Source organism: Phascolarctos cinereus, unplaced genomic scaffold, assembly GCF_003287225.1.
Source record: "Phascolarctos cinereus isolate Bilbo 61053 unplaced genomic scaffold, phaCin_HiC Scaffold_726;HRSCAF=1367, whole genome shotgun sequence".
Classification (NCBI taxonomy): Eukaryota; Metazoa; Chordata; class Mammalia; order Diprotodontia; family Phascolarctidae; genus Phascolarctos; species Phascolarctos cinereus.
In genome coordinates, this window is record NW_027556098.1 from 357,875,437 (window position 1) to 357,898,630 (window position 23,194).

Genomic DNA, 23,194 nt, shown 5'->3' on the forward strand with positions numbered 1-23,194 from the left:
CCTCAGACACACATCACCCCTTTTCCCTTAGGGGAAAGGACGTTATCCCCACGGCTTTAGATACAATTTCACAAACCCAATGAAGACACTATTACACAGCAGGCAGTTACGCTACATATAGCTAATCTTAGCCAAGCCCTCAAGGTCAGTGTCCTTCCAAAGCCTGGGAAAGAAGGCGGAAATAGGGGCGTGGTAGAAAAGGAACAAAACATTTTTCTAAGGGAGGTCTGCTGAGTAGGTTTGGGGTGGGAGGGGAGGGAGGTCTGTGGGAGGGAGGCGGCTTTCTCAGTGCTTGGGAACTACTGGGGGCATATCCTCTTTCAGCTTTCAGTCCAGGCTCCCGCATGAGCCCAAGGGAAGCCTAGGGGTCCCCTTCTCTGGGGAGCTACTTCAGTTCCTACTCTCCCCAAGTAAGAGAGAAGGAAAACAGTTTAGGAACTGACCCCAGTGTGCTCCCCAGAAACCTGAAGATCAGCCCTGAAAGTTTATTCTGCAGAGGGCCACGCATGAAGAGGACAGAGGTGAAGAGCTGATGAGGCAGTTTTCACTGGTCACCTCCTTAAAGCTCCCAGGGCAGAGAGACTCCTCTTCCTCCTATCCCTACTCCTTGGGATCCATTAAGGGAATTGAGGGCCTCATTCCCCAAGAGGGAGTCCAGCCTTAGCACCATGGAAGAGAATCGATCCAGTCTAGAGGCCTGAGGGAGGAGCAGGAGGGAGTCCTCCCCTAGCCTCTAAGGGAAAGGTGGCTCATTTGCAAGTCAGTCCCCAGAGTCCCTTGCAGGTGGGGAGGCCTGTCAGTAATAATGAACCCTGCCCACGGTGCCAGTGCCAGTGCCGAGGAGGTCGGGCTGCCCAGTACGCCAGATTTCCCGAAGGATCCGTTCCCGCTCTTCCAGCCGCTGGGCTCGTTCTAGCTCCTCCGCTGAGGTGAAGACATTGACACTGAGGGGACTGTCCATCTCCGGGGTCAGTTCTGGGCCTGACCCAGCATCATCAGGGCCCAGCCGCGTCATGGTGTCCGTCTCATCCTCGTCCTCGTCCTCATCCCCATCAGGGAGGTCTCCTCGGGAGATTTTTTGGGGACCTTTTCCAGAAGGCCTAGGGTGGGGTCGGCAGGAGATCCGAATGACCAGCAAGCAAAGGGTCAGCAAGAGCCCAAAGCATATGCCCAGAACAAAGTAGAGGCCGAAACTCTCAGGATGATCTGGAAAAGTTAGGGGTGGGCAAGATGAGACTGGGGTCCTGAATCTGACTGGGCCAGTCAAGGAGCTAGTCCCCTCCCTGTCCTCCCTCATCTCCATCGGCTCATGGTCACCCTGGCAGCCAGTGACTCCAGAAGTTCCAATATCCGGGTTTGTGAGCTATCTAGAATTCTAGCTTCACGATAAGAATAGACTCTCCATTCTACAAATGATGGATTATCTAGGGTCCATCAGGGGCTCTGAAGTAAGGGCAGCTGGGGTAAGAGTTAAGAAGCCCTCTTTATATATCCAGCACTCACCTCGGACGTATGCGTAGGCTGCCAGGCTATTACTGAGCAGTTCCATGTCCCGTTTCCGGGCCTCCATGTTTCTTCGGAGGAGGGTAGAGGGTGGAAGGCCCTTGAATAGGTCTGTAAGGTCAACAGACTGAGGGTCAAGAAGCCTGCATTACTCTTGAATTGGGAGGAGAGGGGGTGGGGAAGCTGGAACCCTGGTTCTCAATCCCTACGCTCAATTCTTTTCCAGGCTTTAGGGATAACCTGGGCTTTCTGACCCCATCTCCCCTTCAAAACCAAAGGGGTAACCCAGGCATTCTTATCCCATACCCTTCCCCTCACTCTGCATAAGCCCCTCCATACATACTGGAAGCCTCTCCCTATGAGGCAGGGCTGCCCCGCTCCAGACCACAGATGGCTTTGGTACCCATTTCCAAGGGAAACCAAGGGAAAACTAGCCTCAGTTCTCCTCCTTGTCTCCCTTGGGGGGTTGTGGGGAGGGGGGAGGGCAAGATCCTCCAAATTCCTGCAGGAGGTCACTCCTGCAGGGCTGAGACTGAAGTTGGGGGATGGAGGAAAGGGCTGTTGGGAGGGTCTATGAGGCCCGGATCTTGGGGGTGGGGAGTGTGTGTGTAGTTGGGCGCTCTGAGGAAGGGGAGTAATTTAAAGATTGGGAGCTAGCTTTAGGCATCTTCTTGGGAGATTGGGGCCATCTGAGGTCGGAGGGTTTTTTTTTCCCCCCGGAGGGATAGTTAAAAAGAGTCTAGGCTAGGGGCTGCCCTCCGGGAATCCTTTTGGGTTGAAGATAGTGCCTCACCCCCTCCCTGCTGGGTAGTCGGCACACCCCGCAGACCCTGCCCTTTTAGGCAGGCGTGGAGACCCAGGATTCCGGGGCCCCAGATCCCCCTCACTCACCGGCGCAGCTCAGCAGCTCCAGCCACAGCTTCAGCTCAGGGAGCGCCCCCAGACCTGCCCAGCGCCTCCATGGCGGGAAAGGAACAGAGGAAGTTCTGTCCGCCCCGTCCGGCGGTGGGTTAGGCAGTCCTGGGGGCGCTGGAGCCGCGGCCCGGCCGCCAACGGAGCGGACGGAAAGTTTCCTCTGAGGAAGGAGGAGGGCCCAGGAGGGGTAGGGAGGAAAGGAAGAGGGGGGAAGGGAGGGGAGAGAGCCCCCGCCCCGCCCCCCACCCCCATCCCCACCCCCACCCCCGGCACAGGAAACTGGCTTTTGGAGAACCCAGGCGGCCCTGGAGAGGGACGGAGGGAGGGAGGAAAGGGGAGTGTCTGCTGCGCTTTGGCCAGTCCCATCTCTATCACCGTCTCTGGGGTCTCACAGTTCTCATCCGAGACCCGTCCTCACTGCGTGGCGAACCTCTAGACCTTCGAAAGCTCCAGAGAACGCTCTTCCCCGCCCCATCAGGCTCCCCCCACCACCACTCGGGAGCCCCTCGATGTTCCCAGCCGCAGGGCTTCCATCTGTCTTTTAAGCATCAGAAATCCTCAGGCCCTCCTTCCTCCATGAGTCCCCATCCCCCCAGGCCCCACCCTTCCATTAAACCTCAGCACCTCCAAGTCCCAGAGCGACTCTGAGCCTAAGAACCCCCCCAGCCCGACTTCATTCCACCAAACTTCAGAAGCCCCCATTCCCAGCCTCATCTCTCCCGAGTTCCATTACCCCCCCCAATTTCAGACAGTTTCCACGCCATCTCCCCCACCTCAGTGTCCCCGAGCCCCATCCAGCCCTTCCAAAACCTCAGGCTTGGAAGCTCGGGCATCCCCACGGGACAGCTTATTGAGGGGATGAGACTCAGATGCCAGACCTGGGGGAGGTAGGAACCAACAATCCGAGAGCAAAGGGGAATTCTCCCTCTCCTTCCTCCGGCCCAAAGTCTGGGATCTGGGTGGGGAGGTAGTAGAAGGCAAGGGGAGGGAAGGGTCAGGGGCCCAGCAGGAGGCCTGCTCAGGTTGGGGGGGAAGGGGGGAGTAGGGAATGTGTCTGCCTGGCTGAGCCCGGGCCAGTCTGGGGTTAATGATTGCTGGATTCCATTCCTAAGGCTGCTGGAGAGCTGCAGGCTATGTCTGTGTGTGCATGGGTGAGTGTGTAAATGTGTGTAAGCTTGTTCAGGACAGCGAGTTCTTGTGCACATATCTGCACTAATGTGCTTAATAGTTTGGGGTGCATTTGCATCTAACTTCCGTCCACATGCACATGAATCATGGGGAGTTGAAACTTTGTCCCAAGCCCACGGAGGTGGTGTCCTTCCATGTGTTTGGAACATGGGGGAGGGTGGGTGGCCCATTGGGTTATTGAGAGTGGGGCTGAGGGAAGGGGGATAGAAAGGGGGAGAGGAATGGAGGAAATTGTTAACATAGCTGAGGCTCCCACAGGCTCCGTCCAGGCCCCCAGCTCTGCCCTGAGTGGGGAGGAAGGGCCGGGGCTAGGGGCCCCTTCCCTGCCTCAGCCCAGGCCCCCCTCAGAGATGGGGTCATGTTAGGAACAGGCTTGGATGGAGGCTGGGGAGGACTTCTCTTGGTGAGCTAGCTTAGCTGAGTAATCTTCTCACTTCAAGGCAGTGAGGAAGATACAGCCAGGAAGGACAGACAGGGGTGGGCTAGGGGCTAGGTGGTCTGACTTAGGCCACTTCCACCCCAGGGACCAGGAATGAATTCAGGGCAGCCCAGAATACTTAGGACCCAGGCCTCGTGGACTCCCAGGCCAGAGCTCTTTCCCTAGTCTCTCAGCACAGGACTCAGACTGGGGTTACAAGATCCCAGTCATTCTCTCTGGACCTCAGTTTTCTCATCTGTAAAATGGGGGGGTGGCTTTGGGCTGGGTTACTTCTAAGGTCCCTTCTAACTCTAATATTATGTTCCTATGAGCCTAATGGAATAACAGCTGAAGGTCTAAGATCCTTGCCAAATTAGAGGCTGAATACTATAAGCATAAAAAAGCCCTGACCTTAGGAGTCCTGCCCCCCCAACTCCATTTTGGGGGGGCATCCTCTTCATCAGTTTAACACTACTCTCCCCTCCCCTGCCACTCCCTCTCCTCCCTGCTACTTATTTCTAAATTCCCACCAGAAAAATTACTCCCCTGATTCAAACAGCAACTTTATTGGAGAAAGGAATAAACACGTATTAAGTATCTGCTGTGTGCCAGGTACCATGCTAAACACTCTATAAATATTACCTCATTTGAGCCTTATGATGAGCCTGGAAGGTAGGTGCTATTATCCCCATTTTACAGTTGAGGAAACTGAGGCAGACAAAGCACATGATTTGCCCAGGGTCTTACAGCGAGTAAATGTCTGAGGCTTGATTTGAATTCAGGTCTTCCTGACTCCAGGCCCAGGGTTCTATCCACCGTATAGCTAGCTAACTGGGGACCAATTCCTTCATAATGTGAAAGGATACACAGTGTCCGGGAAGAGAAGAAGGCCGAGGACTACACATTCTCCTAATAGCGTTTGAGCTTTATCAAAGGAATGAATGGTGTCCTTGTAGAACAGAGACATGTGGGGCCTAGTGGTCAGGAGACTGCTGGGTTTCTTATCTTGTTGTATAACCTGGGGTCTTGTCATTTTGAGGCCTCTCTCTAGGCCCAGTTTCCTCATCTGTACACTGAGGGTTTGACAATGACCTCTGAGCTCTCTTCTTACCTAAATACAGCTCTTCTTCTGACTCTCCCCTATGCTCCCCACTATCTGAGCCCTAGGGTGAAGAATCCTCTGGTGGGTGCTAAGTACCAGCCAGTCTCTCAGACCTTATGGGATGCTTGATGGGCCCGAGGCAGTTAAAGAGATGGTGCACATGCAGACGAAGGATCCCCAAGCACCCAGGGGCCAGCCACTGAAGATGGAGGCAGGCAGAAAAACCGCTGTGCCAGCAACCTGAAGCCCCCAAATCCAGGCATGGCTGGCTGGGACACCCCAAGGTGGGTGCGCCCAGCACAGCAACAGGCTCCTCAAATATTCACAGATCCTACAGATAACCTCTGTCAGCACAGAGAGATTCCATAATGATGGGGCTCTGCTAACCGTGATCAACTGCTTACTTTCAGATTCTATATGCTGGGTCAGATTTTTGCAAACAGTGCCAGCTGGCCAAGAAATGTTGGGCTTTGTAAATAGGGTTAGGCTCATCAGCAGCAGAGATTGACTCTACAAATAGCAAGAGTCTGCAAACAGTGACCAAGGCCCTCACCGAAGAGCAATCTGTATGCATGCTTGCAGGTAAGAGAAGCTGGCTGGCCTATAAAGTTTTTTTAGCCCTATCAAAGAATCGCTGAATTTTGTTGCTGGATGGAACCTCAGAGGTCTATAAAAAAAAACACAGCTCCAAAGAAAGGTTTATTATGCACAAGCGCGCACACACACACATACATATATGTACACACATTTTGGGGAGATGGTATTAAGAAGGCCAATGACCACCCACTGCCTCCCCACATCATTACTTTCTAGCAAAGACCACATGTACCAAGTAAGTGCCCCTGTGATCAGTGTTAGGAATGTTTGCAGAGATCTCATGGCTAGGCATGTATCCCAAGGAGATCAAAGACAGAAAGGCGCCCTGGACACCAAAAATATTCGTAGCAGCAGGTTTTGTTTTGTGGTGGCAGAAACCTGAAAACAAAGCAGTTATCCATCTCTTGGGAAATAGTTAAATTGTAGAGCATGCAAGTAATGGCTTATGATGTAAATAACAATGAGTATGAAGAGCAGAGAAGCAGTGAGAAGACTTAGATGAACTGATGCAAAATGTTAAGATCACAGATCTGGAGCTAGAGGGGATATTGGAAGTTACCTAGGCCAAACTTCATTTGACACTGGGAAAAGTGAGGCTTGAGGAAGTGCACCTGTGAAGTGGAAGAAGGGATATATTGGGAAAATGTAAGTGGAATCAAAATAAAGATATCAAACATTAAAAAAAAAAAAGAGGCTGGGAGTGAGCTGCCAAATCTGGCTGGCTGTGGAATGCTTGAGGGGGTCTTTCCTTTAAGGAGTCTGCTTTCCATGAGTTCACACTCTGTTGAAGAAAAGGTAGACGGACCAGCCCCAGATGTGTGCCTTTTTGCATGCAAGTGGGTGTGAATCTAGGAAGGAATACATTTGAATGTTCATTTAGAATCATAGATCTGGAAGAGACCTTAGAAGTCAATGAGTCCGGGGCAGCTACATCGAACAGTGGATAGAGCACTGGCTCTGGAGTCAGGAAGAGTTAAAATCTGGCCTCAGACACTTACTAGCTGGGTGACCCTGGGCAAGTCACTCATCCCCAATTGCCTCCACCCCCATCCCTCCAAAAAAAGAAATTAACGAGTCAAAATCCTTCATTTATAGATGAAGACACTAAGGCACGGATTGGGGAAGGATCCTGCCCAAGGTCACCCAGCTAACATTGAAGGCCTTGGGTTTGGCCCTGTAAGGGATACAAAGGTACACAAGATAGTCCTTGTTTGCAAAGCCTTCTCCATTTGTAGAATCTAACTGTGGAGTTTGTCACTCTTTGCCAGTGTAATGTTATAGAATCTGTCTCAATGTGCAATGCTCATCTTGATAGAATCTGTGGGGAGCATTCCGTATGGCCCATCTAGAATATGACAGCAAACAGCATGAGATTAGACTACAAAGAGAGGGTGGCATCATATTGTGCCAGGTTATTTAGACCTTATCAGGTGAGTAATAGGGATCCCCTGAAGGATTTGGATCATTGGAGCTATACTAGGATGGTAAGCCTGGCAGCATGTATAGAATGGATGGGGTGGGGGGGTGGGAGTGGGCAGTGGAGACGTCTTGGGAGACTGTGAAAACAACCCAGAGATAAACAGGGTGTTGACTCAAGGAGGCCCAGGGGATGAGCAGAAGAGGGATTGTCTGTAGGACTACGTGCTGAGGAAGGGGCTGGTCTAACAGTTAGGCAGGCTTGATCCGGCTGGCTAGGACAGAAGGAAGGAAGCCTGGTGGGGGCTAGGCAGGAGGCTGGCTTGCCCAGCTCCCTGATCTGACTTTGCTCCCCCCATTTGCCTGCCTGGGTGCTGGCCCTCATTTCTCACTAGCTGGAAGAGTGGGGTAAACTATTGCTCTCATCTCTGGCTCCCCGCCAGGATGGCATAGGGACAGGCGATGAATGGGTAAGGCTTGCCTCTGGTCTTGGGCTTCTAGGAAGAGAGCCTGTTTGGTTCATGCATATGCGTGCATTATGTCCAGCTGCGCTCCATCTTGCCTGCAATTTCTGCCGCCCCCGCCTGGCTGAGGCTCCAGGAGCAGGGAGGGCCAGCTGAGGGGGTGGGCAGGGCAGGCAGCTCATCCTGGGAGCGCTTAGTGGGGCAGAGCCCACGGGTTATTAACTCAGGGAGCCGCCCCCACCTCACTCCTGTTTGGTGTGTTTCCCCAAGTCCTACAGAATTCATGTCTCCAGGGCAACCATCCCCAGATGGCCAAGCATCAGAGGAGGCATCCATGCCCCGGGCACTTCCCAAGCTTGGCCTCAGCAGTCACACTTGGGGAGCAAAGTGCTTTCCCTAAAGGGACCCCAGAAGCAGGTGTGGGAAGGGACAAGCCAGAGCCATCAGGGTAGCCATCAGGGTGAGGGCCAGGACCGGGCCTGGGGCAGCAGAGTTCTGCTGAGGGCCGCGCCGCCCCTCCCCCCTTCGGGGCTTTCACTGCCCTCTGGTGTCCAAGCCTGCATATCACAGCCTGATGGGACAGGGATTCCCGGGCCCCTGAAGGTAGACAACTGGACCGTCCCCGACTGAGAGGCAAAAACCCGGCGTCCACGAGGGAGCAAAAAGTCACAAAGCTGTCGGGGCAACAATAAGTGACACACAAGCTGGGGTGGTTCTACATTAGGAAATTTTATTGCAGACATGCAGGAATAGTTCTGATATAGTACAAAAATAGGTCTTTATACAAATTTTTTTGTGACTTTTACATTTTATTTTGTTTCTTTACAACAGCCTTCTCTTCAGCATGTCATTTCACTAACGCCGAAACAAGCAGCTCAGACACATTTGCCATCTCCTGTGCCCAGTGCGGCCCTGCCCCCGGGGTCCGCAGCCCTTCAGGGCCACCTCCAGGACCTGCCCTCCCTCCTCTGCTGTCACATAAACCTGGGAGCATCATCTGCTGACTGACCATGGACAGGAAGAGTCAGTATGATACAGCTTTGCAGAGTCCCCAGAATATTGCTTTGAAAAGGAGGGGAAAAAACCCCTCATCACCAAGAAACAGACCTTTCCTAGGAAGAGAACCGAGGGAGATGCCGCAGGGGAAGCAGGCAGAGGGGAGGGGGCCACAGGCAGCCTGCCTGCCTGCGGACCATCCGATGCCTCCTGGGCCAGGCCACCCTGCTCCAGGAGGGGAGGGGGGACCCCACATCCACCACCACTTGACACTGCACTCATGGATTGTGATTCTACTCCATTTGGAGCTTTTTTCATTAAAAATAAATATAAAAAACAAGACTCCTCCCCCTGCACCCCCTTCCCCAGTGCTGGGCTGGGTCTGCACTGGTGCTGGCAACCTGGACCTCCCCCTCCCCGCAGCCTTTCAGACGCAGAATGCGCTGCGCTGCTTGGTGCTGAGGGGTTAAGTGCTTGACACGTCGAGATGTCTGTGGGCTGGGAGGGCTCACACACATGAAGAAAACCCGGGACACGGAACAGACACAGAGCTCTCCCCAAAACAACTAATCAAGCTAACAAAGGGCCAGGAGAGTGAGACTCCAGCTGGGCTCGGGGCCAGCTGCCCCCTCCCCAGCCCAGCCCACAAAGGGTGTAGCCCCTGCTAACTTGCTGGCAAGAGTTGGCCCCATTTTTTCCAGATGGGGAAACTGAGGCACAAAGAGGTTTGGTAACTTGCCCAAGGTCACTCACAGTGAGTCAGCATGGGGGGAACCAGGGATAAGGGAGAGAAACATGGGCAGCCTCAGATTCTCCTTCCTTCTGCACTGCCTCTGGGGAGGGGCAGCTCATAGGGGCCCTTCAAATTACAACTGTAGAAATGGGGACACTATGAACTAGGCTAGGGACCTGTCAGCCACAGGACGCTGTCTTCTCACTGGACGGAAGGGGGAGGGGAGGGAGGAAAAGGGAAAGGGAAAACGGAGGAGAAAAACCTACCCCCTAATGGGGATATCTGAGCAAGAGCTGAGGGCTGGCCCTGGGTATCAGCCTCCCAGACATCTTGTTAACTGTGCCAATGCTGGGGCCAGAAAGGATTAGGTGAGAATGGGTCAGTGCTCTGAGCAAGCATCAGAGGAGAGGCTTTGGGGCAACAACAGTATATCTGGCAAGACAGGCATCCAGTTCACAACAAGAGGCTCAAAAAGGGAAGGAAGGATGGATGCTATTCTAAGCTCGGGGCCTCCCTCCTCCCCAAGACCTCTCCCCAGGGATTCCAGACCCAGGCCCCCGCCTCCAGGGGCACATGCGGGCACACACGCTAGCTACCAAGGAGAAACATACAGCAGAGACAGCAGACTGCCCCCATCGCCCGGCCAAAATCTCAAATTGGCTGTTCTGAGGAATGTCTTTCACATTGTAAGTCATATATATAGTAGATCTCTGTGTACCACGATGAGTGTAAAGGTGTGAAATCAGAAGTAATGCAAGTGTATGGCACCTCAGATAAGCTACGAAGAAAGAGGAAGAGACTGTCAAAGACCTTTTAAAAAAGAAAATACTTTAGGAGAATAGCCAAAGTGTGAGGCAGAAGGGGTGCTGAGCACTGGTGGCTTCCCTCCACCAGTCCCCTCACCTCTGGCAGGTCTGAATGTCTGGTGGGGTTAGACGGACGACTGGCTGTGCCCCCAGTGACTGCTGAGCTTGGGGAATGGGGCCCAGGCCAAGCCACAGAGAAAGTGGAAAGAAACTAGCTCCTTTCAGTTAAAAAAAAAATAAATATTTTGGAACCAGGTTTAAGATGAGGCAAAGGTTTCTTGAAGCTTATGGAAGTCAGGATGGGGGAGGGACTCAGGAAGGAGGGAGAGACAGGCTTTAAGAAACAGTGAAGTTGCTCAAACTCCCACCACTCAGCTTATTCAAACCCCCCCGAGCAGCACCTCTGAGCCACTGCCCGGCCCACCCTGCCAGGAGAGGGGGCCCAGGGCTCTCTCCAGGGGCACTCAATCCAGAGACAGCGTGGTTGGTTAAAAAGACAGAGGTAGATTAAAAAGTCATGATTAAAAGCAGATTAGTTGTCTAGGCTTTTCAGATTAAAAAACAAACAGCCGATCGATTGTTCCAGACACCAGCAGAGTGTGTTGCTCTGGAGAAAGTAGCCTCCCTCCGAGTGGCCACCAGGGGTGCCTTGGGAGAGCTGAGGTCACCTGCTGGGCCCTGGGGGGCCCTGGGGGCAGGGGCAGGGGGAGCTATTGCTGTTGCTGGAGGACGGGCAGCATCCCTTGCTATTTCCGGAGGTAGCGCTGCGCCAGGATGGCGGCATCCAGGGGGTTCATGGGCTGGGCGTCCCGGCCCAGCCGCCGCACGGGGGGCACGCTCCCAAACTGCCGCTTCTGCAGGAAGCTTCTGGCCTCATGCAGGGTGCTCTTCTCCTCTGCCAGGAGCAGCTGCTGCCGCATGTACTTCTCAAACTCATATTGGGAACACTCCTCTGTCACCTTGGCCTGGGTTGGGAAAGAAGAAAGGGTCCCTCCTCATGAAACCGTTCCAATCTGGTGGGGAACGGCGCACTTCCCTAATCCTTATCAGCCAAGGTCCAGGCTGGCCCGGCCCCCTCCCCCACCTCGCGTGACTCTGGGCAGCGTGATGACCTACGCCCCTCCAGCCCCTCTTCCAAGCTCTGGAGCCCCCAGGTGCCACGCTCACACTCTGAGAGCTGACAGGAACTTCAGAGTTTACTTGGGCAGAGCCAGGATCCAGATCTCCCAGCCCTCTCGTCACTATCTCCTTCTTCTGAAGAATGGGGATCAGGAGGAGGGGTGGCACTAGGACTCTCCTCCTCTTTTCTTTCCAAGGAATGCCAAAGCAGCACAGCCGTGACCTGGACTCTAGCCTCAGGACACACACACAAGAGGGCAGGACAGGTCTTCCTAAGGGGCCCAGTGTGGGCCCAACTGCTGGCTGGACATGCATCCTCCCTGGGAGAGTCCATCTCTGCACCCGGTGACCCCAGGATGCTGGGGAAGCTGTCAGCTCTGCCTTATCCACCCACAGGCGGCATGGAGCCAGAGTTTCCTGGGAAGGAGACAGGCTGACGGTGATACCCTCCTCCCCCACTGCCCCGGGCCGCAGTAGAGAGGCTTGGCCCTGATCTCGTGTCTCTGACTTAGGCTATAGGAGAAGTGGGGACTCCCAACAGGATGCCTGCTGGCCCTACCTGCCTTTGCCCAAACATCAAGGGGAGGCCCGACCTGTCCTGAGCTAGAATATCCTGAAGCCTATTCTGCGCATCTCCAGACCAAAACGAATGGGCTGGGAGCGCAGCTTTGCCCCAGCAATAGGCAACATGGGAGAGGAAAGGACAAAATGACTCATTCAAAGGATGAACAGCAGGAAGGGTGAGTGAAAGCCCAATGAGGTGGAGAGAAAGGTTTCCAAGCACAGGAGGGCAAGACAAAGCAAAGCCAGCTGGGAATAACGGAGGTAAAACAAAAACAAAGGACCCGGAATCACGGGCTGGTTCCCCGGGGTCACTGGGGCGCTGACTCTCTGCAGAGGGGGCCAGCAGTGCCACCACTCAACACGCAGCCTCCCAGGGCACAGAAATCTCTGAGTTGGGGGGAGCCTGAGAAACTGTACCCAACGGATTTTACAGAAGAGGAAAGCGAGGCCAAGGGAGGACAATAGCTTTCCCACGGCTGTGTCCTCCTAACTCCAACCCTGCACTCTTCTGCCCAAGTCTGAAGGGAGATCAGGGAACACAAGGCAAAGCAATGGTCCAGTCAGGCGCCCCCACCCTCCGTGACTCCAGGCCTGGGAAAAGGTCCCAGGAGAAAGTTTTCCCCTTGTGCCCGCCCCAGGCCCAGCCCACCAGGGCCCGCTAGGCCAGGCGGTGCCTGGCTCCTCACCTCCTGGGAGCTGTCTGAGCTGTTCATCTGGTCATCGATATCTGGAACCACTTGCAGAGGTCCACTGAGTGAAGACACAGACTGCCTACAGAGGAAGAAGAGGCCACCTGAGTACTGACAAAGGGCAGCACAGAGGCTCCTTCCTCTCCTCCACCACTGACCTTCTGAGTTCTGCACCCTTCATCAGCTACAACACCTGCCCTCCCCACGCCGCCATCCTGCCTGAGGCCCAGGACAGTGGGATTCCCCTTCTGCCACTGGGAAAAGAAACTCCTCTAATGGGCTAGGGGGTGGAATGTGCCTCCTAACATATGAGGAGCTCAAAGCCGGAGGAGACTTCCTGAAGTCATCTAACTCAAAGTATTCATGGCTGAGAGCTCACACCTCCAGGGATGGGGAGCTCACTACCAGCCTGATTGCTAGAAGACTCTTTTTTGATATTGAACTGAAATCATCCTCTGCCCTCATTTTTTCAAATAGCTCCTAGTTTTGCAAAAACACAAGGCTAATCCTCCTTCCAAGTTATGACCTTTCAAAGACTGAAAAGGGTCATTATGACTGCTGGTCTTTTCTTCTCCATGAGCAACATCCCCATCTTCTTCCGCAGGCTCTCTCTGAGGGGTGTTGGGGACCCTCGTCCAATGTGAATGTCAGATGGAGTCTAAGCAGGGTAGAGCATGAGGGACAGGACACCTCAGCTCAAAGGGGGAGGTTACAGTCCAAAGTACCCCATTTTGGCTACCCTCAGTTTCTCAGATTTTGTACCATGGAAGAATGTTTCTTCCCCCTGAGATAAGAGAGTACTTCACACCACTGGCTCCCTAAGGCCACATTCACATTTGAATGTACGGGGCTGCTCCACGCTAGGGATGAAAACTGGAATGAGAAAAGGAGCCTGTACCTCAGTGCTTGAGCACAGCCAGTCTGGGAAGCCCGGTCGCCTCCCCGCTCCTTCTTGGGTGCTAGGGCCCAGGATTCTCTGATGTGTCCTCTGATCTACTCACCAAGAGGCGATGATGGCACTAAGAGATTCTAGCACCTCCGGAGCTGCCAGGCGCTGCTGGGGATCAAGGACTAGCAGCTTTCGGATGAGACACACGGTATTCTCAGAAACCCGGCCATCCCTGCCCCAGAGAGAGGAAAGCAAAGAGAGGGCATCTGAGTCGGAGCTCAGCACATGGGGCAGTGCAGTGGTGATGGGCCGCTCGGTGAGCACAGTGAGAACAAAAGGGAAGAAGGTCGAGCGCAGGCAGGAGGGCAGGCAGAGACCTGGCTCGGGCTCAACAGACTACTGCCCTCTCCTCCATCTGAGCTTCTGCTCTGGGGCCTCCCAACCCTGCCTTGTCTCCACAGCCAAGACGATGCCTCCTGGCAATCTTTCTCTTCCTTCCCGACAAGCACCCCTGGGGCAAGTCCCTGTGCATGCCAGTGGGTGGGTGTGACTCACTCTGGGATTGTGTACTCAGCAGCTTTGATCTTCCGGAAGAGCTCCTGAGGGATGCTGTCATAGAAGGGGAACTGCCCGTACAGCATGGTGAAGAGCACCACTCCCAGTGCCCACATGTCGCTGGGCTTCCCTCGGTAGGGACGGCCTGAGGAAGAGAAGACAGACAAGTCCTGTCTGTTCACCACTCTTTTATTTTGGGTTTTGTTTTTGTTTGTTTGTTTGTTTTTGGCTAGGCAATGGGGTTAAGTGACTTGCCCAGGGTCACATAGCTAGTAAGTGTTATGTGTCTGAGACCTAATTTGAACTCAGGTCCTCCGGAATCCAGGCCCGGTGCTCTATCCACTGCGCCACCTAGCTGCCCCTGCTCCCCACTCTTCAGGCCCAGATAGGCTTCTTTGCCCATGGGAGTGGCAGAACACACTCAGATCAGTCTCCTTAAACATGCCTTGCCTTCACCCACCTACCACAAGGCTCACTCTCTTCCCATTCTCACTTGATGACAGCTCAGCCATCTTTCAAGGATCAGTTCAAATGCTTCCTCCTTCAGGAAGCCTTCCTTTAACTGTCATTCATGTGTTCGCTCAGTGCCTACAAGGTAACAACGCACTTTGCAAGGGGCCAAGGAGAGAAAGATAAAGAACATAAGACAGCCACCCTCATGGACTTCTAGTTAGGGTAGTAAGATCTATGCATAATCAACAGAATGCAAATTAGACCACAAGCAGCTGATACATACATCAACTACTACAATTAACTCAAAGGAAGAAAGACTTTAGGGACCAGGGAAGGTTTCATGGAGAAGACAGCATCTGGGTTGGGAAAGATGGATGGAGGCTTGAACAGGTTGAGACAGAAAGAGGAGGGAGATGTTCTAATGGAAAGGAACACCACCAATGAAAGCGCAGGAAGCTGTAAGCCTTGTTCAGGGTGTAGCTCTCCTTAGATGGGGCAGCCAGAAGGCAGAAGAACACAGGCTGGAGCCAGGCCAGGGGCCCAGGCCCAAAACACAGTGTGCCCATTATCCACAGCAGAGAACCACTGAGGCGCTTGGGCAAGGGGAACAGTTAGGTCCCGCAGGGACTCGGTCTCTTCTGAACTCCTAACATGATCTTAAAGGTTTCCAAACTTTCTGAAGTGATGTCCTTTTTAGATATTCAATAATGAGTCTACAGAACCTTCCTCAGGTGGCAAAGATTTCAGGATACCTACAAAGCAAAATTATACTGGCTTGTACAGTCAACAAGATACCTTGTGGGGAAGCCTCAACAATGATCACATTAACAAAAATAATGAGGATTTGACTTCTAACCTCCTCATTCCATGAAAACTTGTCTCTCCAAAGTGACTAATGCTCTCTCAGTGGCTGACTCCAATGGCCTTTTCTCGATCCTCATTCTCCCTGACCTCTCTGCAGCCTCTGAAACTGCTGATCGCTCCCCCTCCTTGAATTCTCTCTTCTCTCTAGGTTTTCAGGACACCCTCTCCTGCTTGTCCTCCTATCTATCCCACTGGTCTATCTATCTGGATCCACATCATGCCCTCTAATTGTAGGTGTCCCACAGAATTCTGTCTGCTGACCTCCAGTCTTGCATGTCTTTCAAACATCTCAAACTGGATGTCCAGCAGACATTTTAAAGCCAATGTCCAAAACAGAACTCATTTCCCTCTTCCCTCTTACTTTCAAGGGCAACACCGCCTGCCCTGTCCATCAGGAGTGAAACTTAGAAGTCATCCTGGAATCCTCCCCATCTCTCACCCCGAATATTCAAGCTGCTGCCAAGACCTGTTGATTTCACCTCTGCAACCTCTCTCGAACATGCCTCCTCCTCTCCTCTGACCCTGCCATCACTTCACACCTCCATCACTACAATGGCCCACTGAGTGGTCTGCCTGCCTCAAGTCTCTGCCCCTCCCATCCACTGTCCATTCAGCCACTGAAGTGATTTTCCTAAATCACAGGACTGACCAACTCACTTGCCCACCCCCATCAATAAATTCCATCCCTACCTCCTGAGAAGAGATGACCACATCGCTGCTTGGGAATGTGTGCCTGATCACCTACACCAGCTGGCCTAGGAAAGCCCTAAGTTATTATGAAGTCAGGAGGTCCTGGGGACAAAAAGTTGGGTGGCACAGAACATCTGAGTCCTAAGGCAGACTAGGGTTTTAGAGCCTAACATGTTGTTAATTTGTTATTTTTGTTCCTATGTCCATCGTTCAGGCTGCCCCAGAAGGCGGCCTGTTTGCCTCTATGAACCAGCATCATTTTGCTGTATAGGTATCATTAAACCTTCGCTGCCTGAGGAAGGCTCCACACAGATTTGTTCGCTCTGTGCACATTTTGTGCCGTGTACAGTGACCACTTCCTTTTGGGCCTCAGGCCAGGAGGACATTTGCAAAATAGGTTTTCTGGAATGGAAACAACTGATTCTGAAGCCAGTTTAAATGCAGCCGGCTCAATGGGCAGATTACAGGTCTTGACACTGGATGCCAACTGTTCTAAGATGGATTTCATTGATATGACCTTTTCAAATTGAGACCTAGAGACAAGCACTCTGGCTGAGAAGAGTCCCTGATCTCCTCAGTGGGAAGTGTGGAAGAGCAAGGACAGACAGATGATGGACATCAAGTCCTGACAGGAGGCTGCCTGGTTCTGTCACAGCCTGAGACTCCTGAATGTGTCAGTAATTGATACTCAGGCGGCTGTCGAGGAGTGGCCCCTGCACCACCCCTATCCTGCTGGGTCCCACTGCCAACACATGACTCAATGTCCTGCCCAGAGCCGGAGTGGCTGCCCGCCTTGGGACATCAGATTACTCTCTGGAGATAAGCTGTCTCCCCATCTGTCAGTCTCCTCTAAGGCCGTCCCCTCTTGTCAAATTCTCCAGCCTTTCTAATCTGCACACCCAGCAGCCAGAGAAATTCATGAAGGCTCCAACCTCACTGTCCCACTGATGGGATAAAATGCACCACCTCCTCTGACTCAGCCTGTGAGTCACCGATGCAGGATTCACTACTGGCACTAATGATGCTAGCTCTGAACAGTTAACAAGACATGCTGTGCTCTTTTATTGTCTTTAGCTTCTTCCCTCCCTCCAAAGTCCTGCTGCAGGTATCTCCTACAGATCCTTGCTTGCTGACAGAATCTGTTAGCAAAGCAGGCGGTTCTTCCCTCAGATAGCTCAGAGCCGTCAGCCACAGCTTCCTTTCCCAGGTCTGGTGATGAAGAAGTTCCTCTTCAGTTCAGACCGTCAGGGACAGAGTGTGTTTCCTTCTCTAAGTAATGATGGGCTCTTTTGGGCTCCTGTTCTCTCGCCCGGAGGGTGGGGGCTTTGTACCCAAATTGGGGCTAGAGATACATGCCCAGGCTGCCCAGTGCCTCTCTGTCCTGTGGCCTCACAGGGGCTCTGGAGAAGGAAACGGTGGAACACTCTAGTATCTTTGCCAAGAAAATCTCAGACAGTACAGTCCACAGGGTCACAGCGGAATGAGTGAACAACAGCAGCGGCTCCACCTTCATGCATTTACTGGCACACAGCTGCCCAACTTCAGCTACCCAACCAACTTCTCCTCTCAGGGGCTTATATGTGCTCTGGGTACATCTGCAAGATGAAGGCTCAGAAGGTTTGCAAAGCTTCATGAGGAGCTAAGGAGAAAACACTATTACTCCTTATACTGTAGCTGAGATCACTACTGTCAGCTACATTTCCTCCCTCCTTCTAAACAAATATCCCCATTTTTCCTAACAAGTAGAGACTGAGAAGACAAGGGAGAAGGCTGGAGATGACAGCAGGGAGATCTAAACAGCTTCTGTCACCCCTAAATGAGGCCACCTGTTCACACTCTGGGTGCCAATCAGCCTTGGCACCACACACACATGCATTTCACGGACACTTTCAGGGTATCAGCATTTCTGACAGGTGCCAGCTGCTCCTCGCAAGGGTCCCACCACACCTCTCCCAAATTACCCTTTAGAAATAATGGGGGGCTAGAAGGGTGGGCAGACTGCGGGAAGGGGTATTCAGAATGCATGCCATCTTGGGGTGGGGGGAGGGGAGAGATGGGGAGAAAACTTGGAACTCAAAATCTTGTGGAAGTGGATGTTGAAAACTAAAAATAAATAAATTAACAACAACAACAAAGAAATAATGGGGAGGGGTGGTGTCTCAAATATCTGTGGCTGGGGTGAAAAATAAGCTCTACCATTATGGCTTAATACTGCTGTCTGGTGGCAACCAGGCCTGAGCAGGAGAAGCAAGGTGAGGTGGCAGCTGTAGATGCCTTCACGTCTACAGCCCCAGAAGTCTGTCTCTAGTATTCTGGCCCATTTGGCAGAGTCTAGTTACTCCCAGACAAATACTAATGAACTTGGCAACCGCTGCCAACATCTCTCCCAGACGTCAGGGAGGCCAACATTAGCAAAAGGTCAGGTTTTATAGAGGGGCAACGTGGGTTGGGGAGGAGAGGTAACAAATCCTTTGGTTGGTAAACATATCAGGAGACAGGAAGCAAATGGGTATGAAAATGAGCATCTGTCCTAATTGGGGATCTTTATGAAGAAATTGGTTTTATTTATTTATCTTTAAGAGAGTAGGCCCTCTCTTGCTGAATATAGCTAATTTTCTGGCTGGGATATTCAGAGACAGCTGCCATGATTCCCTGGACAGGTTCTCATCTGCTTTATGTCTCTGTGGCTCAAGGAACTCTAAAAATTCAACAAGCTGTAAGGACCAAAGAGGAAATTTCCAAATTGTGCTTGCATGAGGCCCAGTCCCGTGGAATACACTGTAGGTTGGCCGAACCGTCCCAACCCTGAGGAAACCAAGAATGCAACACGGGTCTCCCTAGTTCCCTCACATGACAGAAAGTGGAGAAATCCAATCCTTTTTCCTTGTTGGGAAAGAGAAGGAATGGACCAGGACAGTCTCAGGGAAAGCCACCAAGACTGAGCACTGTGCTAGAGTCTCCCTGAAAATCCAGTCTGCCCCAGCTGGACAGGACAGTTGTCCTAGGTTTTTGGACCAGAGTCACGTACCACTGAGCACATCTGGACTGATGTATGCTGGGCTCCCCCTCTGATCCTTCAGCAAGTCATCCTCACTCACAAGGTGCTTTCCAAGACAGAAGTTGGTGATGGTTATCCTGTGGGTTCTGGGAAGAGAAGCAAGAGAAAGAGGCATTCATTCCGCAAATAACTGGCATGCATCTTTCTTTGTATCTTTTACTTGCATTCGGTTCCTTTTTAAATAGCAAGGCTGAAGTTAAGGAAGTCTCCTCAGATTTAGGAAAACCTCAAATCTTAGGTAAACCTTTGTCTAGTTCTCACAAAACCCCAAACCCCTCTGTTTCAAGAGCTAGTCTGAGTTTAAGCCAGTCTGTCTGCCTGCCCCTCAAGGAGGTACACGGGGAGGAAATGAAGCAAAACCAGCCTTTGTCGCAACCTGGCCCATCCAGCTGGCACCCTCTTTACGACTGTTTTCACCAGTCCCCTTTGCCCTGCTGGTCCCCAGGCTAAACATCTGGAGCTGCCTGTAACAAGCTCAGAACAAGCAGAGATCCATCTGCAGTCAGTCTGAAAGGTCACTTGCTCCAGGGCCCCATTTACCTTAAACAGTCAGGGAAGGCAAACTGCCTAATCTGGGCCTTAGTCTATTTGGTATCGTTACAGGTAGGGATGCTGGAATTCTCTCTGATGAGGCAAGAAAGACAAATGAGGCCCTGGGTTCAGACATTTCTGTTTTATTGGTACTTTTCTAACCTCACCATCATGACGTGATTGAGAAGGGATGCCACTTAGCCCTCTACACTCTAGCTCCAACCTATGTCTGCAGACTTATCTCCTTTTATCTGCCCCCCATCCGTGTCCTCTTTACCCCAATTAGACAAGACTATTTAACCTTCAGTAAAATGTCAGTTCCTTGAGGTACAGCCTGCTTTGTCTCTGTACCCCTAGTCCCCCGTCCAGTGCCTTGGCAGCTGTTTTGTTCAAAGCTGAGCTGAAATACCACTTCCTACCGGAGGTTTTTCCTGACTGCCCTTCCCCCCAAGTTGTCGGTGCTTCCCTCTGGCCTCCCACATTACTTTATGCATCTTGTATTTACTCATCTATGTACCTGTTGTCATTTCTCCCTGTTGCATTGCCTCCCCCACCCCAGCCCCAATTAGAATATAAGCTTTTTGATGGTCTGCATCCCAAGAATGGAGAATGGTACTTGATGGCTTGCTGAAGCAGAGACTTTGAGGACTGAGGTCAGACGCTCAGCCCCTCTGTGACATGCCTAGCCGGAGTTCATGCAGCTTCTGCTTGAAGACCTGTGCCAAGAAGGGGGAGAGACAGCCCCACCACTGTCCAAGGTGAAGGCCATTTCACCTCTATATCGCTCTAATTGTTAGGAAGTTGTTCTGTCACTAAGCCTAAATTTCTCTCTGCAACATCCACCCCTTACTTGAGCCCAAACAAAATAAGTCTAATTCTTCTTCCACATGAGAGTCCTTGGAATACCTGAAGACAGTGGTCATGCTCTGGGTTGTGCTATGACATGATCTAGAGGCCTTTCGCCATTCTGGCTACCCTCGTCTGAACACTGCAGCTTGAGCCTGATCTTTTTAAACTGTGGTGCTCAGAACTCAACATAATGCTCCCAGAGTGCTCTGATTAGGGCATGGTACCAAGGGCCTACCACCTCCCCATCCCTGGGAGCCAGCCCAAGAGGACACCATCTCCTGCTGCTGACTCAGACTGAGGCTGCAGGCCCTAACTCCCCCAGGATCTTTTTCAGAAAAACTGCTGTCAAACCATGCTCTCCCTCCTCTGTACTTGGGAAGTTGAGTTTCTGAACCCCATTTAACACTGGACAGTCAGCACTACTGCATTTCATTTCATCAGACAGGTGCTCATAAATATGTCTGTGAAAACGAACTGATCCATGCGGCCCATCAAGGAAAACCAAAGGTACATCTGGGGCCTTCCCGTGTCTGCTCCTTTCTTCGATGGTGCTGAGGAAACGTCTCCCCTTTTGGCCTCACTCCCATTCTGTCTGTTGTAAACCTGCTTAGTCCTTGAGGTTCTGCTCAGATGTCTGCTCATACCTGAAGCCCATCAGGAAGAGGATGAGCTGTGACTTCTCCTACAGCTGATCTCTTAGCGCCTTGTCTGCCCTCACTCTATAGTCTAGTTTGTAGTCTATCTAGGTTCCTCTTCTATCAGCTCTTGAGAGCAAGGACTGCATCTTAAGTGTGCTCCATCTCTCCAGCAGAAATGGCTTCACCTCTTTTTGTTCTATTTTGCATCAGTCCTACATTTGTATTGGGTGTCCCACTTAGACTGGAACCACTTTGAGGGCAATTATAATTTCACTTCTACATATCCCCTAGCATTGAACACAGCCTACTGGTACATAGTAGTTTTTTGATAAGTATTTGGCGAACGGCAAATAAATGCTCTCTCCTGTCTCAGGTCTTAGAAATAAGCATCCTATCTTGGCCTTAAAGAAGATTAGCAAGGGGGCATATCTCTGAGCTAAGTCTGATTTAATTTCCTTTAGAATAAGAACTGCAATTTTTCCCAAGGAGAGCACAGCTCCTCTTACCCAGCAGAAAGAACTCCTGGGGATCAGGGCAAGTTTGAGTCACTTGGCCATCTCAGCCTCATAACTTCCCAGAAGAAGTGTAGATGGAAGAATTGCCTGGCCCTAAAGCAATAGCTCACACAGGACTTAATCATTCTCTGCCTTTTCAAAACACTATTTACAAGTCAGTGCATGCTGGGCCGATGAGATCACTGAAGGGGTTGTCCAGGAAGTAACTGAGCCAGTTCAAGGAGGCAGCAGTCCAGCCACCAGCAACACAGAACTAGCCGAGAGAGCTTCAGAAGCTCTCCATTATCCTCCCTTGGTCTTAAAAGTTAACAACAAAACAGGAAGGAATTCCACCTCTATACCATCAAGAAGATGCTAGTTTCCCCCTCTCCCCATAATAATATACAAGGCCAGCTCAACAACACATAGCCAGGCCTGTGCCAGTTAATTTAGAAGTTTTGTATTTAAATTAGCAGCCACCCAAATGTTAGGGATTGCCTGGTATTATTTAGTCAAGGAAGTCGGCTCTAATTTGTAATTACAGAATCTAGCTCCTGCTCAATGTCACTACATAATGCTATGCTAAAAAAAACCAAAAACCAAACCCTTGAATATACAGATTTTCTAGGTGGTAACTTCTGCATACATCTTTAAATTTGCTCACACAGCAAACTGCTTTCTACTGAAGAATAGCAAGTTTTGGTACCAGCCCACCCAGTAAAGCAGCCCCCAGATTCCGTTTGTTCAGAAGACAAAGGAAATGTGAGGCCAGGCTTGTCAAATTTACTTTGAATTTAGAAGCCAGGAATATTTATAAGTGTTTTCAAGTAATTAAATAGGTTTCTAACCATCATTTTCATTCACAGTGCAAGGACAGGATGAAGGGCTATGTACTGTAACCCTTCCGCAAACCTAACATTAGAAAAACCCAGGATGTTTACCCCACCTTGGGAAAGATTCCTTCCCTTCCTAAATCTCCATGAGAGGAGTTTCCTAAGTAGGAATCAGGGAGTTCCCTCAGCTCCTTTCCTGAGCAAGAAGATTGGAAGAAGCCAGTAAAAGCCTCTTATTCAATACAGAAATGGTAACAGGCTGTCAAGAGGGAGTAAGAAGAGGAGAATGGGTAGGGAGGCAGCTCGAGTCTGGTGGGGTTTGTATTAGTGGGACTTAATGATGATTTAGAAAGCAATGAGGTTTTAGAGAGATACAAGGTATGAAGAGAACGAGGTTTTGTTTACAACAGGCCTGGGGAAAACTATGACACAGTGAGAAAACGGGCTTTCTTTGTTTCTGATTCTTCTCTTTGTACAATTCTCACTCAAATCCTTGAGTGTCACGGTCTAGCTAACACCTGGGAGGAGCTGAACTGGATAGGAAGGAAAGGGGAAAGTGGAGAGAGCTTTTCCAGTAACTGTCACTACTGAGAGTGGGTGAAATCATATCTCACATATCCAATAAGAACCATGATAGTGTCTTACCCCCATTTAACATCATTAATTAGTTCTGGGCAAATAAAATTGGAGTGGGCAAGTAGGATAGATTCCACAGGGAAAATGTTACAAAAAGGTGAGTGGTCAAATAAGGTTATATTAGATTTGGTTTTATTGTGAAATGACACTGATTTGGGAGACCCTGGAGGAATACATGTCTACATGCAATTTAA

The 23,194-nt window shown here is 51.3% G+C and overlaps 2 protein-coding genes across 2 annotated transcripts in view; both read right to left on the bottom strand.

The window, feature by feature from the left end:
- Positions 1-106: 106 nt before the first annotated feature.
- EVA1B (eva-1 homolog B) lies at positions 107-2,623 on the bottom strand. Its single transcript, XM_020983662.2, has 3 exons — positions 2,395-2,623; positions 1,504-1,614; positions 107-1,206 (listed from the first exon to the last, which is right to left on the bottom strand). Exons 2-3 carry the CDS (start codon positions 1,568-1,570, stop codon positions 797-799), a joined length of 477 nt encoding a protein of 158 aa, XP_020839321.1. The 5' UTR covers positions 1,571-1,614; positions 2,395-2,623; the 3' UTR covers positions 107-796.
- Positions 2,624-8,313: 5,690 nt separating this feature from the next.
- Positions 8,314-23,194, bottom strand: part of STK40 (serine/threonine kinase 40) — a 29,879-nt gene continuing 14,998 nt past the window's right edge. Inside the window, 5 exon segments of the mRNA XM_020983646.2 lie at positions 8,314-11,103; positions 12,508-12,592; positions 13,512-13,631; positions 13,955-14,099; positions 18,990-19,105. Coding sequence (XP_020839305.1) covers positions 10,885-11,103; positions 12,508-12,592; positions 13,512-13,631; positions 13,955-14,099; positions 18,990-19,105 — 685 coding nt within the window. The 3' untranslated portion in view covers positions 8,314-10,884.